Source organism: Poecilia reticulata, chromosome 20 (assembly GCF_904066995.2).
Source record: "Poecilia reticulata chromosome 20, P_reticulata-male-v2, whole genome shotgun sequence".
Classification (NCBI taxonomy): Eukaryota; Metazoa; Chordata; class Actinopteri; order Cyprinodontiformes; family Poeciliidae; genus Poecilia; species Poecilia reticulata.
This window is the reverse complement of record NC_088849.1, coordinates 10,814,440-10,829,682: the sequence shown is the minus strand read 5'-3', so window position 1 is coordinate 10,829,682 and position 15,243 is coordinate 10,814,440. Positions and strand designations below refer to the sequence as shown.

General features: G+C 39.6%; 1 protein-coding gene across 7 annotated transcripts in view; it reads right to left on the bottom strand.

Moving 5' to 3' along the window:
- Nucleotides 1-600: 600 nt before the first annotated feature.
- Nucleotides 601-15,243, bottom strand: part of phldb2b (pleckstrin homology-like domain, family B, member 2b) — a 38,183-nt gene continuing 23,540 nt past the window's right edge. For 2 of the 7 annotated variants that reach the window (XM_008438722.3, XM_008438728.3), the window contains 17 exons: nucleotides 14,764-14,925; nucleotides 14,446-14,583; nucleotides 12,712-12,840; nucleotides 11,162-11,317; nucleotides 10,967-11,077; nucleotides 10,791-10,865; nucleotides 10,637-10,702; nucleotides 10,188-10,340; nucleotides 9,804-10,028; nucleotides 8,804-8,947; nucleotides 8,565-8,664; nucleotides 7,423-7,573; nucleotides 4,828-4,918; nucleotides 4,520-4,666; nucleotides 2,905-3,124; nucleotides 2,650-2,735; nucleotides 601-2,498 (listed from right to left, as the gene is read on the bottom strand). In XM_008438722.3, coding sequence (XP_008436944.2) covers nucleotides 2,358-2,498; nucleotides 2,650-2,735; nucleotides 2,905-3,124; nucleotides 4,520-4,666; nucleotides 4,828-4,918; nucleotides 7,423-7,573; nucleotides 8,565-8,664; nucleotides 8,804-8,947; nucleotides 9,804-10,028; nucleotides 10,188-10,340; nucleotides 10,637-10,702; nucleotides 10,791-10,865; nucleotides 10,967-11,077; nucleotides 11,162-11,317; nucleotides 12,712-12,840; nucleotides 14,446-14,583; nucleotides 14,764-14,925 — 2,295 coding nt within the window. In that variant the 3' untranslated portion in view covers nucleotides 601-2,357. The remainder of the gene's footprint in view (nucleotides 2,499-2,649; nucleotides 2,736-2,904; nucleotides 3,125-4,519; nucleotides 4,667-4,827; nucleotides 4,919-7,422; nucleotides 7,574-8,564; nucleotides 8,665-8,803; nucleotides 8,948-9,803; nucleotides 10,029-10,187; nucleotides 10,341-10,636; nucleotides 10,703-10,790; nucleotides 10,866-10,966; nucleotides 11,078-11,161; nucleotides 11,318-12,711; nucleotides 12,841-14,445; nucleotides 14,584-14,763; nucleotides 14,926-15,243) is intronic. The other 5 variants (XM_008438723.3, XM_008438724.3, XM_008438725.3 and 2 more) reach the window with 5 other exon arrangements.

The following is a 15,243-nucleotide window of genomic DNA, read 5'->3' as shown; positions in this document are numbered from 1 at the left end:
GTTAGCTGATAGGATCTTAGGTCGTTTGAGTTTATTTAGGGTTTTATTATTATTTGTGTTTCTCAGTTCTTCCTATGAGATATGCATCGTTTCCATTTTTACTTCAGTTCCTTCTTAGTGATTTTACCTGTTTATTTCTTGTGTCTAGTCCTTTTCTTGTTTTCTCTAGTTGTTTTTATGTTTCTTATATCTAGTTATTTTGTTGGATTAATTCCCTCGCCCTCTGTGTCACTTCCTGTTTCTTTCTCTCTCCTCAGCCTGCCTTCTGCTCTCTCCCCACACCTGCAACCCGTTAGTTCACCAGCCCAGGTCTTTTAGTTCAGCAACTATTCCTTTTGTTGGAATTTAAAACCAAACTGTGACCAAACGGCAAAAACTATCTAGCAGTGAAGAGCTAAAAAGATGACTGCAAATAAAAGTGAAGCGTTAATGTATATTTAAAGCTCGTCTTTTGTGCATTTCTCATTGCATACGATTCCACATTTGATGTTGTTTAATAATTGGGTATTTCAAACATTATACTTCATTCTCACGATAGAGTAACGGTGGCTATTTTGAAAGGCAGCAGTACATGATTTCTTCAAAAAGAAACAACATAAATGATATAGATATACCATTTATTATTCATATGAAAATACAAAAATTAATGTACATACTTTGATAAATATGGTGGAATCAACATACAAACATGTATATATTTATTTAATAAAATGTATACTAATAGCGTAAATCAGGCTCTGGAAATCTTTTGGTGAAATAGTTCAATTAGACAGTACAAATGACCATGTCTCATCATGTTAAAACTGAATTTTTATTCTTCTGATACTTTTCTACTTCAAAAGCAGCAAAGAAACCACATATACATTATATAGCTTGGATATAAACTTTGGTCAACAAAATATCGAGAAAAAGCAAAGCTAGGTGACCTGTAGGAAGCTACGTAACATAGATATATGTTATAAACTGGCTTTAATAATCACCATGATCATTTAAAACAGAACATTTTATTATTGGTAATAAATGCCATGCAATGAAAGCTAGTGGATGAAAGCAGCACAATAATGAGCCGGATTTTATAAGTAGCACAATGTACCATAGATTTCTCTGCTTCACATCTTAGTAAACACTCAATCCATGGCACGGATTTGAAAGATTACTTCATAAATACAAATCCAGAACGTGTATACATGTAAAGATACTGCCGCGTAACATACACAAAAACTAAATGTCATGCGTTGAAAATTAGGGTCACTTGTCAATTATCTTTAAAATTAACTAAAGCTTTCCAGCAAAAATGTACAAATATAATGATGTTTTGTGACTTCGTGACTCATATCACCAAGTTTTATTTAACAAATAAAACTTGGTGATCTATGACGATCCTCTTGTGAAGCCAAGGACAATAATAACAATCACCCAACAAAAAAAACAAAGAAATTAGCTTTGTTTGGGTGAATGCTAAGTTTTTTTGTTGTTGTTTTGTAATATATGAAGATGTTCCAAGGAATACGACACAGCAATAGCACCTTTGGAGCTACATTGGGAGCCCTTCATTAATACTGTGCAACCCAAAACAGAAACCTATCTACCTAATGTTTATGTTGCACTCATAATCATATGTAGACATGGGCACTGCACAGTTCAGACCTGAGAATGCCATAGCAATAAAACAAGTTAAAAAGGCAGTTCTTTACTAGTGTTTCTTGCATTTTGTTTTCAAAATTATTTTTGAAAAACACTTTTGAAGTCTTGAGTGAGCAACAGAAAATGAAGCTCATCAATGATGGACTATAGTCTTGATAGGAAGGATGTAAAATACAACTCCAACTGGAATTAGGGTTCAGTCTTTTCGATGGATTATACATTTATTATTATTATTCTTTTTAGAAAATATTGTGCTCTCCTCTGTAGGCCTTGGTGGAGAACGTTTTCTGTAGACACGTAATATTTGGGCCTGCTTAAGAGGTGAGCTGAAATTCACTTTAAAGAGCGGTGCATCACAGTACCTTTCAGAATGACTTGTGTATTTTTCTTTTTAAATGAAGTATAGCTTGCATAAAATTTTAGCAATTATAAGCCTGTATGTGTCCACAGATCAACATGAGTGGTCCACAATAAAAGTTAATAATATTTATAAGATCCTGCTCAGGTAACGTCTGTCTCTAATGTTGTATTCATATATCTCAGGCAGAAGTGATGACGAGAAACACAGACCCACTACATATAAGTGGGCATACAATTTTTTTTTTTTAATTAAGCTGCCAGAATGAAGAGCATTTTATGATGCTCTGTCGGTCACACAAATGGCAAAAACCCCAAGACATTCCCATTGACGGTCAGGAGGACCCTGCCTGCCACTACACCATGAACTGTGTGTATCCTTCTGCCCCGGTGACAATCACATCCATCCAGATCCTCATGGCCTCGGGAGAGGGCGCCACCATGTAGTACACCCTGTCATGAGTCTTAACGCTGAAGGTGAGGGAGGGGTTCGGGCTCTGAAAGAAAATGGTTTAAAATGAGGAAAAATGGTTCAAAAAAAGAATAAAGAAATAAAATAAAGGAAAGCTCGGGAATGACGATTAGTTAGATCAATTAGTCAAAAGCCAAGGCTATGTTCGATAGATAGACATGAATGTGACCACATACCTTGTGCGCACTTTTCAAATGGTCATAATACACTTCTTCAATAGCTTGGAAGTAAATCACACCTTTCAGCTTAGCCTCATGTTTGTCTGTAGATGAGAAATTGCAGAAACATTGCCAAAACGTAAATTGAGTCGAGAAAACCTCTGCATAACTTCTTTGGTTTAAGACATCCACCATCTTTTGGTTATTACTTTTAATCATTGCAGCTTTAAAGTACCATAAATACATTTGCAGAAGCGTGTTTCCTGTAGCTACCTGCGTAGTAGGACAAAGTGCGACGATTGCGGTCAAAGACGAACCAGCGTTTCTTCCATGTTTTGATCTTGCCTCCCATCTTGATCAGGTAGCCTCGGCAGGTCTTTTCCGAGATGGATAAGTGGAAGCAGGTGTCTGTGTTGTGACCCGCTGACTCAATGTGAGCCCGCAGGTCAAAGTCGTCCTTCCTCACTGGCAGGTAGCGAGTCAGCGGGCGGGACTGGAGAGGGAGGAGAGGACAGCTCGGTAAGGGAATGAACTGCTTGAAGGGATGATATAATTCACAATAGTTGCACAAATGTATTTCATTTGTGGCCAAACATTAAAGTGTAGAAGGAGAAACTGGTGGAGCCGTAGAAATTCCAGACTATTGGAACAGTCTTTATGGCTAAAAAAGAAGCTTTGTGTCCGTCTACAATGCCTGTCTGTTGGTTAAAATGTAAATCAAAACAGCATAATCATTTGGGAAGTTCTCCATTGCTGGTTTGCGTGGTTAAAATGCTTTTGATTTGTTCCACAAATCAAAAGAGTGGGATTTGTTCCACAGTGCACCCACTCTTTGAATGGAGCTACCGTGTTTCCCCAAAAGTAAGTGTCTTACTTTCTTTTTATCCCCAAAAGCCCCACTATGTCTTACTTTCGGGGTATGTCTTATATTGGAAAAAAATTGTCGAATTTTTTGTTTTAACCATAAAATTAACATTTATTAACAACCTGAACAGTATTGTATTCACCACAAAACAGTTTTATAAAAGGAAGTGCAGGGGACAGCACGGTGACGTATGGAGAGGGGGACAGTGCGGACGTGGGCAGGAGGCGGCGCGCAGGTAGATGAGAGGGAGGCGGCAATACCCCGTGTTTCCCCGAAAGTAAGACGTATGTCTTACTTTCATTACTTTCGGGGTACGTCTTACTTTCGGGGTACGGCTTATATTAGCCGACCCCACTGAAACCCCCGATACGTCTTACAATTGGGGGTGTCTTACTATCAGGGAAACACGGTATTAAATGAATTCTTGGGGAACGACGGAGCCTGGGAAGTCAGAGCTCAGATCTAGGAATGATGAAAAATCTACATTAAATGTGTTCCAGTTACAAACTATTAGCATAGATAGATAGTGTTGTGTGAGCACGATTTCTACAAGTTGATAGCTAATCTTTGGATTACATGCATTCAAACAGAAAAGGAGTAACAATACTTGAGTAAATAAGAGAAAGCTACCATTTGACACTTGAGTAAAGAACTTTTTTTAGTGTTTTAAAGACTCTGGGCAACCTTTATTCTTCTCTCAAACAATGAAATACTTAGGCCAACCAAACCTATGCTGACCTATTCCAGACAAGATTGAAATTATTTAAAATACAATTAGCTGTTTGTCAAACATATACAGAGTGAAAAATTATAAAAATGTCTGTTCAGCATATGGCAATCCATTTCAGAGTTAACCAGTTGTTTTTTTTTTGCAGCTTCCATGCCTGGCCGATGCTAATAGGCTTTACATACAAAATAAGAAACAGCTACATGTGCAGAGAACTATTTTATTTATTTATGTATTTTATTTGTTTGATGGAAGACCAGAGGATTTAGGATTAAATGTATTCCTTTCTTCTTCACCTGTGCCCTTTGTTTCTCTCTCATCTTCACTTCACGATCGATGAGTTTCTGACGTCTGCTCGTCTCCTCCTGCAGTCTTTTTTCCAGGTCCTCTCTCCTCCTCCTCTCCTCTTCCAAGGCCTGCTTGCGCATCTCCATTTCTCGTTCCTTAGGGACCATAACAAAAAAAGGACATATAGGTATGGATAAACCTCAATATAATAAATCTAAGTAAAATATTTCTAACTATGAATGGGCAAGTGTATTGCTGAGTTTAAAGCATTAACAGGAGTGAAAATAAGTGGACATTTTTGTATGGCGTGTCTTACCTTGTGTTCCAGGAGGCGGTTCTTCTCGGCCTGTGCCTCCCTCAGCAGGCGCTCCATCTCCTCTAGCCGGGCCATGTTTGAAGTACTGGCGCTGCAACCCATAGACAAATGAGTCGCACATCAGAAACAAAGTGAAACTAACAACATATCTTGGTTTAAATGAAAACCAAACAGGTATTAGTACACAAGGATCAGTTAATATTTCTAATAATAAAGACTCGAGGCTCAACGGTGTTGAATTTCGAAAAGAATTGTATTTAGTCTTCTAACCCAAAAGCTGCACTCTCTGGAGAATAATTCTGATTCCTTGTTTATGTTGTGTCTATTCATGTTACAGGGCCACTGGTAGAGAAAACAGGATGCTAAGGAAATTTAGGACAGTTCCAGCTTTCTCTCTCTCTATCTCTGACAGAACACAAGGCATAGTTTATCCTCAGTCTCTTAGTCTGCAGATGGTCCGCACATGACAGGCATTCTTGACAGACATCAAAGGCATTTCAGTAGGTATTTAAATGCATGTGGTTTTGTGACTTTAAGCCCATTGTTGTTTTTTTCAATTGCGCTGATTCATGTTATGTTTGCCCATTTGTTCTTCTGCCAAGCAAAGGCATGGACGCTCTTTCCATCCCTTATTAGGTAAATTCCATTGATTTTCTGGAGCTTATGCTAATCCCAACTCGAAAAATCCTTAACCCTAACAAAAACTTACTTTTGACCTCCCAAAGCTGAGGTGATCCCTCTCAATAAAACGGTGTAGATTGATTTATGGCCCTAATACATATGTAATGAACTTGCATGCACATTTACAGTTTCCTTTTATGCAGAGCCAGAGGGAAATGGATACTCCGTGTTGATGTGTGATGATGTCATAACATAGTTGAGAGGCATGGTCCGCATTAGACTTCGGTATACACAAACCAGGGAGATGTGGGGGAGAAAAGTAGCAACAGAAATGACAAAAGAAAACTGAGTGGGAGGGAAGGAAGATCGTAGAAAAAAATAAAAGCATGCAATCCTGTTTCCCGCTCAGTTTCAACTTTTTTTTTTTTTCAAAATAGATCATTCAATTTCCAGTTTGAAGTCAAATCTGCCCAAATTATATGCTGGTACAGAAATTTTTGATACAAAAAGGTTTCCTGTAGCTAATAAAAATTAACTCATTACTAAAGTTAAATATAAGAAAGTCTGTATTTCTTAAAGTAGCAGTAGCTTTTCAAGCTATTGCATGTTTTTTTGTGGAAAATACTGATTCTATATGGCGTTAATAACTTCAGGAAGTTTTTCTTAGCATTTCAGTTTTGTTGTAGTCAGCCCTGTCTCAACAAAAATCCTACCTTAATCGATGAGAGGGAAATGTACTCATAGTCACCATGTTCAATTTAGAATCAAAAACAAGAAGACAAAAACCAATTTCTCAAGTCCCACAGTAAGCGTTTCGTCCAAGACAGGTTCATATTCCACAGCGTTCCTCACGGTTCAATTTAAACAGGTCCAGTCCACTCTGAGCAGGTAGATCGCAATCCGACAGAAATCAAGCTAAATCCAACTGAAAGACATTCTGCTAAATGGCTTCAAATCTGCTGAAACACAACTGCAGAAGTCAGAGAAACAAGACACGGGCAAAAAAAAAAAAAGGGACGGATGCAAGTGTTGTAAATCAGAGCAAGAGAGAGAGCAAGCACACATGGTTTCAGTCCAGATGGGGGGGCTCAAGCCCAAAATCCGCCGCCACCCCCATTCGTTTTGTTCAGCTCGTTTCAACCTGAGGGGGCTGACTGCTACGGCACACATGCAGACACTCACAGAACTTCATGTTTTCCGTTTTCCGTAACATGATGCCTAGACTACTAATCAAGAGTAGCCCTCAACACACAGTGCAAGAATCCCACTCTCTGAGGGGGAGAACATGAAAGGCGGGAAAACCTCCCCACATGCTTTTTACATTAACACAATTTTCTCGTCTTTCTTGGTTGACGCCTCTCACCAATCACCAAATTCAGATGTTAATTTTACAAACACGGATCCCCCTGCTATTAACAGTTTTAAATGTTTAAATGTCAAATTATAAATGTATTTCTTTTAATAATAGCTACACCTAACAACAAAAACTATTGTTTTATGCTTTTTTTTTTCTTTTTTAAAGAGCAATTAGTTGGATCCTGCACTATGATCAGGATGATCAGGTTCAGATGATCACAAAGCTCTTTGGTGTGGACATTTTAATCAAGGGAAGAATTCATTTTTAGTAACAAGGAGGTGCTTAAAATGTTAAAATATGCTACTGATGGTTTTAAAAGTGGATTAGATGGCGCCAGATAATAGGAAGGCTAATATATTTCAGCAAAGTTGCTTCATTCTATCCTTTTGATTGTGACTGATTCTATCTTCCATGGGATGAGCTGCAAGCAAGTTATGTAAGTAGTTGGAAATTCTGCAGAGAAGAGACACTTAGCTATTCTAGCTGCTTTTTGTGCCGTAACTGTGCTGTGAAATTTGTATTGGCAGGTGAGAGATTTACAAAACTCTGTGTTGTTTTATCTCACTATCCACTGTAATGCATCTGTAAATACAACAATAACACAAGCATGAACTTACCTGGAGACATTGTCAGGCGAACAAGCCGAGATGCTGGTTTCGATGGAGTCACTGCTGTCCACACTCAATGTGTCAAAGGGCTGGTTTTCACGGTACCCGAAGGCATCGAGGTAGACATTAGTCTGGGAAGCCGCTCGGGAGCCAGACTGACCTGAACACAGATAAACAGACACATGGAGAAAAGCAAAAGTCTTAGCTGCTGCTACCTGTACTTACTCTCCTTCTTGCGCACACGGCATACCTGTCTCGGGTGTTTCATCTGGGACAGTTTGGCCAGATGGCTTTACATTTGGATCACAAAGGCCTGCCACGGTGGCACGTTCACAAGAAGACCTAATCACACTTAAAATAGTAATAAACAAGTACAAAAAGTAGGGCTAGCCTCTACAAATATGTAGACACAAACAGGATGCGTTCTGATAGAGGGCCGATGACAGAATGGCTCTGCAGATACTTTGAAGAGAGACTAACTCAGTCTTTGGGTGAAGGAAGAGGCACACACAAACAAAATCTGATAGCATCGGAGCCGCACAGGAGACCCACCCATCAGATGAGCCAGATCAAGGGACCAAAGGGACTGAGGGACCAGATACACGTGCCACTTTCCAGAACGGCAGGCAGCGTTACAATGCAAACAGACAAAAAAATAAAATAAAATTGTATATCCCTTTAACAAAACCTACCTGTTGCTTTTGACTTTTGCAGAGCCCATTAGATGTATTTACTTGAGTGATTTAAATCCAAGGGAAGTGAACATATTTTCCTAACGAGGTCTAATGGCTTACAGAAACTATTGTGGATGTCAGTGTTGGAAAAGATCAAATAGTGACTGGAAGTTTCTTGTAAACGGGATTTTCAGCTTTTTATCCGATTACTAAAGAATCAAGAAGCAGCTCTCCTGCACACAGTATCCTAAATAAATAAGTGAGCAAAATTAGATTTCCCAAAACGCCATGCAACACAAACCCCTATGTATAATTTCCTAACTTGGAGAAATTATTCTTTGTATTTTCTTAAGGATTGCCAGCTGTAAGTCAGCAAAATGCCAGGACTGTTTGTACAAACTTCAATTTCTCTGAAGCAGAATATAATTACTTAATTAACGCTTGTTGTTTCTAGTTACACTCTTCATGTGTTTGTACCTTTCTGTAGACGACGGGATTCAGTCTCCTTGCTGGACAGAGAGAGTATTCTGGGAAGAATACTGCCACAACTTGAGCTTTGCACCAGAGGCTGATGGGACTAGAGGAACAAAAAAAAACAGTTTCCAACAGTAAGAAACCTCAATATGACTGAATGAGAAACTTTTCCTTCACAATTTATTAAAATTCTGTATTGTATAGCTACTGCAGGCTTGTGTAAATTGTTTACGCATGGGCACCTTTGTTTGATAGCTGCGTCCAAGTGTCGAGCTTGTGAACTGGGTATTCAGAGTGGGAATGTTCTTCTTCCTGGGTAAAGTATCACTCAGATGTGAACCACTTTCCCTCTCAGAGCGCTTTCTCTCTTCCAGCAAACGGAAATGCTAATTAAACAGACAGAGAGGGAAGAATTGCATATCGATAATTCACTATTCAATTGTTGAATTTAACTTAAACAGTGAAGTAAAACTGATAAGTCACTGTTTAGCTCATGAAGAATTACCCATTGCAATAATGTGACATAGACATTTTACTCTGCTGCCATCTGGTGGTAGAGATTAAAGTACTTATTATACAACAGTTTTGTGTCGTTTCACGTGTGTATCATAAACACTGCGCATAGAACAAGAATATTACAGACAAAAAAATAAAAATAAGATTAATAATAATATGCCATTAAATACAGCTGTGGCCAAAAGTTTTGAAACTGACAGAAATAATTCCTGCTTTACTTTAAGGTTGTCAATTTGGACAGAAGAAAATGTGATCATATTATGAAATGCAGTTATTTTGTGAGGTCAAGACAATTAGTTCATTTTTAATCAGAAAAACCTAATTTGCAGTTTTCTGTGTATGACTCAGTCAAGACGGGTAAAAAAGAGGCTATTTCTGAAAGCTGGACAGGGGTAGGATAATTTTCTCTAATAAAAATCCCTTCAGACTGTTTGAAAAAGCTTGAGAAGAAAAGTCTAAGGCTACCATCTGTCCTGTATCATAAAGTGAAGCATCCTTTTATCACTGACGTGTGGGACTCAGCCACAGTTCTCAAAACTGTAAATGTGTGCTTAGTGTTAATTTGCTGTCTTTCTCTTTATAACCCTTAAAATATATTATTATGGAACTTCAGTGAAACTAGGGTTTATGAATAAGAAATAAAAGCTTCTTTAAGTCTCAAAATCTTTTGTCACAACCACATATCAACTATAGGCAACAATACACACATAACCACACACAAGTTACCTGCCTGTGTCGCTGATGATGGTTTTTGACAGGAAGAGGAGGTGGGGGAGAGTCGGGAAGAGGGGAGGGGTCTCGATAAGTTACCATGTTCTCTGGCCAGTGCACAGAGGGAGTTTTTGGGAGGGGACGAGCATTGACGTGGGCAGAAGAAGAAGAAGAAGAGGAGGAGGAGGAGGAGGAGGAGGAAGAGCAGTGACAGTCGGCTGATAAAGAAGAGTGACAGAGCTTTAAAAAGAAAAACAAACACTATAAGATACAGAAACTGAGCAGGAGAAAAAGACAATGAAGAATAAATGTGGGGAGAGGGGAGTATACTCTCATCATCTGCTGGCCTATCAAACTACACACCGCAAAAACAAACAAACGTCACATGACTCCACACACCTCGTCCTCCGACGGCTTTGTGGAGTCTTCCTCGGGGGAAAGGTTTACCTCAGACTCGGGGGTTGTTTTGACCAGAGAAGGGGCAGAGGCAGGGTTAGGGTCCTGCCCAAGCTGTGAGTAAAGCTCATTGATTTCACTGACAGTGACATAGCCCTGGGGAGTATTATGAGGAAAAATAGAGGAAAGAGAACGGGTGAGGCATAGCGAGAAGTGGGTGAGTCACATTACCAATGCAAATATAGAAATTAGTAGTTAATATGTTGGCAGCAAAAAAGTTACTTACACACCTGGTAGTTACCATACATATCAGAACAGACAGTCAATATCATTTCAGCATTAATAAACAAGAGATTATTATTCGCTGAGATCGTTAGAGATCGTTGGAGACTGGAGACCAAGTCAAAAGGAAAAGGAAGGAAACACGGCAGACTCCAACAAGACAGGAGTACCTTAGCTTTCTTGAGAAATACATTGGACAGAAAGGACTGACACACATCGGCTAAAGAAGCTGTAGCCTAACAAGCAGAAAAGAAGATCCAAATGACTAAATCAGGGGGGAGTTAAGGAGTCTCATCAAGTCTGCTCGCTGTCAGTCAAACCTACCTCTCTTAGAGAGAAACTCCGGCCACCAGTGAGGTCAGCGTATTTTCTTTCCAGTGTTGCAAGGTTTTCCTTTTCCTAACAGAGAGAGAAGGAGGGGGAGAGAAAGAGAAAGAAACTTAGCCCTTGCACTAAATTTCTCCCGTTTAGAAGGGATCCAAACATGGGTATCGTCATACTCTTTGCAGCATCACTTCAAGGTTGCTCCTCTCCTTCAGGAAGCTCTCCTTTTCTCTCTGAGCCTGCTCGGTTATCTGCTCTGCTTGCTTCTTCAGAGCCAAGAGTCGCTCCTTAAAGGAGGAACAAAAAGCGCAAGCCTCAAATCAGTCACATTCGAGCAACTCTTTAGGTTCCGTAAAAATAAGATGTGTTACCTTGCGAGTGACGGTGCTGCGCTGGTAGTCGGCAGCCTCTCGGAGAAGTTCTTGTGTACGGGTCTCCTTCTCCTCATCCTGCCTGCTCTCCTTTTCCAGCTGCTGGAACTCCAGGTCTTCAAAGCGCTTTGTCTCTGCCTCAAGTACCTCACAGTCCTAATGCGCACAATAAGAAAAGACGGTGAAGGAGTAAAAACCAGTGAGTCTACAAAACGACCACTAAAACCGACTTTTGAAGATGACGACGAAAAAGGTGTAAAATATGCCAGACGTATACATCAGGTATTACATACTGGCACACGTGTTGCTCTGACAGATCAAACTTATGTGATCTAAGATCTAAGCAAAAAACTTTAGTGAAACAAAACAAATGCAGGCAAAACAGTAAAAGAGACATATCCGACTTTCATGAACATTTACCAGTCATGCAAACACTGACCCATGGCTGTTTGACTTCACATGCAAAACATTAGAAACATTTAGGCATTCATTGATAAACAAAGCAAAAACTAAATCCCTATCAGGCTTTAATTTTAAACAAGGAATTGCTGTAATTAAAACATGAAAAATGAAAGCTAATATTCTATGCCCAAACTGGTGTTTCAGCCTTAGTATTTTAGAACCTTAATAGATCTCATCAGTTTCATGGTAAAGTAGCAACAGCAGAAACAAACAGAAGCTATTCAGTAAGAAAAGAGAACTTGAATGGTAGACAGCTTGAGTGAGTCCATAGAGAAGATGGGGTGATTTAGGTGAAGAAGTGCAGATTTTCTACATGCATAATGAAGTATGCAAGCATCCCGTGCCTTTTCCAGTCCACCCCGCAAACACTTTCCCACATTCATATTCTAGTCAATGCCACAGGGTTGCATGAACTGATGTGAGTTTAATGTGCCTTTGCATGCTTTTTATCTTCTACAAAACAAAATAATTTGCTGAAACAGCAAAGAAAGATCAGTGCTTAGCAATTTATTCCCAACTCTGAAACCTGTTTACATTTTTCAAAAAATATTACAGTCAGAACCCTTAATGGGAATTTACGAAATAGATGGAAAATGATTAACTTTTCCAAAAAAAAAATTATATTTTTGTATTTTTTAATTTAAAAAAAATATGCAAAAGGTCGGTGTGAATTTGTGTGCTGTTGCAAAAATAACTCTAGTTCAGTAATATTTCATGGGATGCATCTGAGAAGAACAGCCTGGCTGTAAATGCTTAACGCAGATCCTCCTGAAAACAGTGGTTGTAATGGATTTTATTTGGGGTATACAAGTAAAATGGGATGCATGGATATGCATACCATGTTTTTCTAATTTTAAATAATACAAATTTTATGAATCATTTCTCATTTTCCCTCCACTTCACAATTACAAGTTTATGGTTGCAATGTTGCAAAATATAGGAAAGTTCAAGCTGCAAGAATAACTTTTGCATGGCACTGTACAGAGCTGTGGCAGGTTGTGTGTGTGTGTGTGTGTGTGTGTGTGTGTGTGTGTGTGTGTGTGTGTGTGTGTGTGTGTGTGTGCGTGTGTGTGTGTGTGTGTACTGACCCTGGCTAGCTGCTCCTGTAGGGGCTCCTTGGTGGCTTCAGGGCAGCTGTCCAGCTGGGAGCGCTGCTCACACACAATCTGAGCCAACCTCTCTACTCTGTCCCTTTCTGCCTGCAGCAACTCGCACGCCTGGTACACGCATGTTTCCATACGTGTACATGTACGCACATTCCCACGCAACAACACGGACACCATGTACACATTTGTGCATGTGTACATATATATATATAAAAAAAAAAAAGAAACAAAGACAAGAACACATACACACGCAGGACAGAGAGAGGATGGCTGAGTTAGTGGGGACTTGCAGGATGACAGTTAGTTATCATGGCTTTAAAGTCAGTAACACTAGCCTAGAGGAAGGGAGGGGATCAAGCGGTACGGAGGAGAAAAAAAAAAAATCTCTGGCAGAGTAATGGAGCGCTTGTTACAGGGAACGGGGAGGTGGTATGTGAGAGTAAGATAAACGTTGCAACAGATTCGTGTCCTGCCTTTTGTCAAGTTTGTTTGCATGACAATGACTGAAGGAATGGGTGGGAATGGAAACAAGGACATAAGGGATGGTTCAGCAGAGGATTAACTGGCACATTAGTGCTCCTTTCTGTGTATACACGACACAAAACAGCCACCCAAATATGTACAAGCACTCAACTTTATTTCTGAACTGCAGTTTTCCAAACAGTTTCTGATTGATTCCTCTGTCTTTCCCTCTCTCGGTCGTTTTCCCCGACTGCAGCTGGGTAGACATTTTTGCTCAGGTGGAAGGAATGAACACAGCAAACTGTAATTTTGCTTCATACTCGTGTTTAAATGTAAAATCATAAATATCAATTCCACCTGTTTATCTAGCAATTTGCACATTTTCCCTATTCGTGCAACCTTAAGGGAGTTTAAATAAGAAAAAAAGTTACACCCATGTATATATTTGTAGATTTAATGCAGTAGTGTGTGAGACAGAATAGCTCTGGGGACTGATGCATCCTGGGTAGTATTAGCAGATATATATTTGGAGCAGAGAAAGCATGAGACGGATTAACACCTTCCAGTTGCTCACATGACCCCTGAACATATGAGTCTCTGGGCTGCCTATATATTTGTAAGATTATATTCCATGGTTAAAATTCTGCCAACTGTTAAAAGGCTGAAAACTTCTCCATAACTTACACTAAGGCAGTGGTTCTTAACCTTTTATGAGGTACCGAACCCCCCCAGTTTCATGTGCGCATTCACCGAACCCTTCTCACCACCCCCCCGCCGACACACAGAATGCTTTGCGGTATTCTGATTTAGTAATGTAATTATATTAGTTGTGTTACCACCCCCACGCCACTAGAGGCAGTAGCAAACCCGAAAAGATGCAACTAAGGAGCAGATTTAGACTATAGAATTTGGTAAAAACGGTGAGTTTTGCTGAAGTAATTAAAGACACAAGTTCAAATCCATGCTGAGAGTGGAGCTCCTTCAATCAGGGCTCCTCCGCAGCACTGATTGGCTAAGCAATGTAACGTGATCCTCTGCAGCAAGTGATGGCAAAGCGGGGCGTCATTACGACTTTACACAAGTGTGTCTTTACCTCCGCGGCAGAGGCTCCGCCGAACCCCTGGGGTTCGATCGAACCCAGGTTAAGAACCACTGCACTAAGGTTACAAGATTTGCATCTGCATCACTATCACTTACCAGAATCTAAAACCATAGGTCAAGACAATTATATAGCTTCAAAGTGAAGACTTCTACCTTTTCTTTTTCCTGTTGGGACTTTGTCTCCAAGTCTTCCACCTTGCTGTGAAGTTCATCCAAAGCTTCTTTCTCCCGGTGCAGAGCGCCTACTTCTGACTCTTGCTCCGCTTCGACCAGCGCTCGCTCAACTTCCACCTTTAGGAAATAAATCGGACTAGTTCCGGAGTTTCAAACTGAAGACATATGTTCTGGCTATTCTTTCTTGGATAAAACATTTTAACACGACAAAATGACAAAGAAATAGAAAGAACAAGGTTCTATGTCTTTTGAAAAGAATGTAAACAAATCAAATGGCCAGATTTAGCCGTCAGCTACCTCTTGGGCAGATTCCTCCATTTGGTTGTCCAGCTCCTTGATTTTTTGCTCCAGCTCCTCGATGTTGTTCAACACCTGAATTCTCTCCTCCTCTGCACGCCTCACTTCCTCCTCTGAAGGCATCGAGTCTTGCCCTAGGCAGGAAGCTGAGTCCTCTGCAGACTGGTAAAAACATACCTGATTGAACTCATTGAAACACAAAACTTCAATGTTGAGCTTTAAAAATGGAACAGAACTTATATTGGCCTTTACATAAGCAAGTGGAATAAAATTAGATGCAGTCCATATCAGTTCAAATGAGTAAAATAGAATAAACTACATTCACATACAATGCAAACTCAAAGAAACAAGCAATAGAGAGAAAATATTAAATAACATTTTAAAAACTATCACACAAGAATGTGTTTGTAACTTTAATAATAGACGTCGATTACAATCGAATATTGAAAAATATACTATTTTACCTATGTTCCTTTTTGT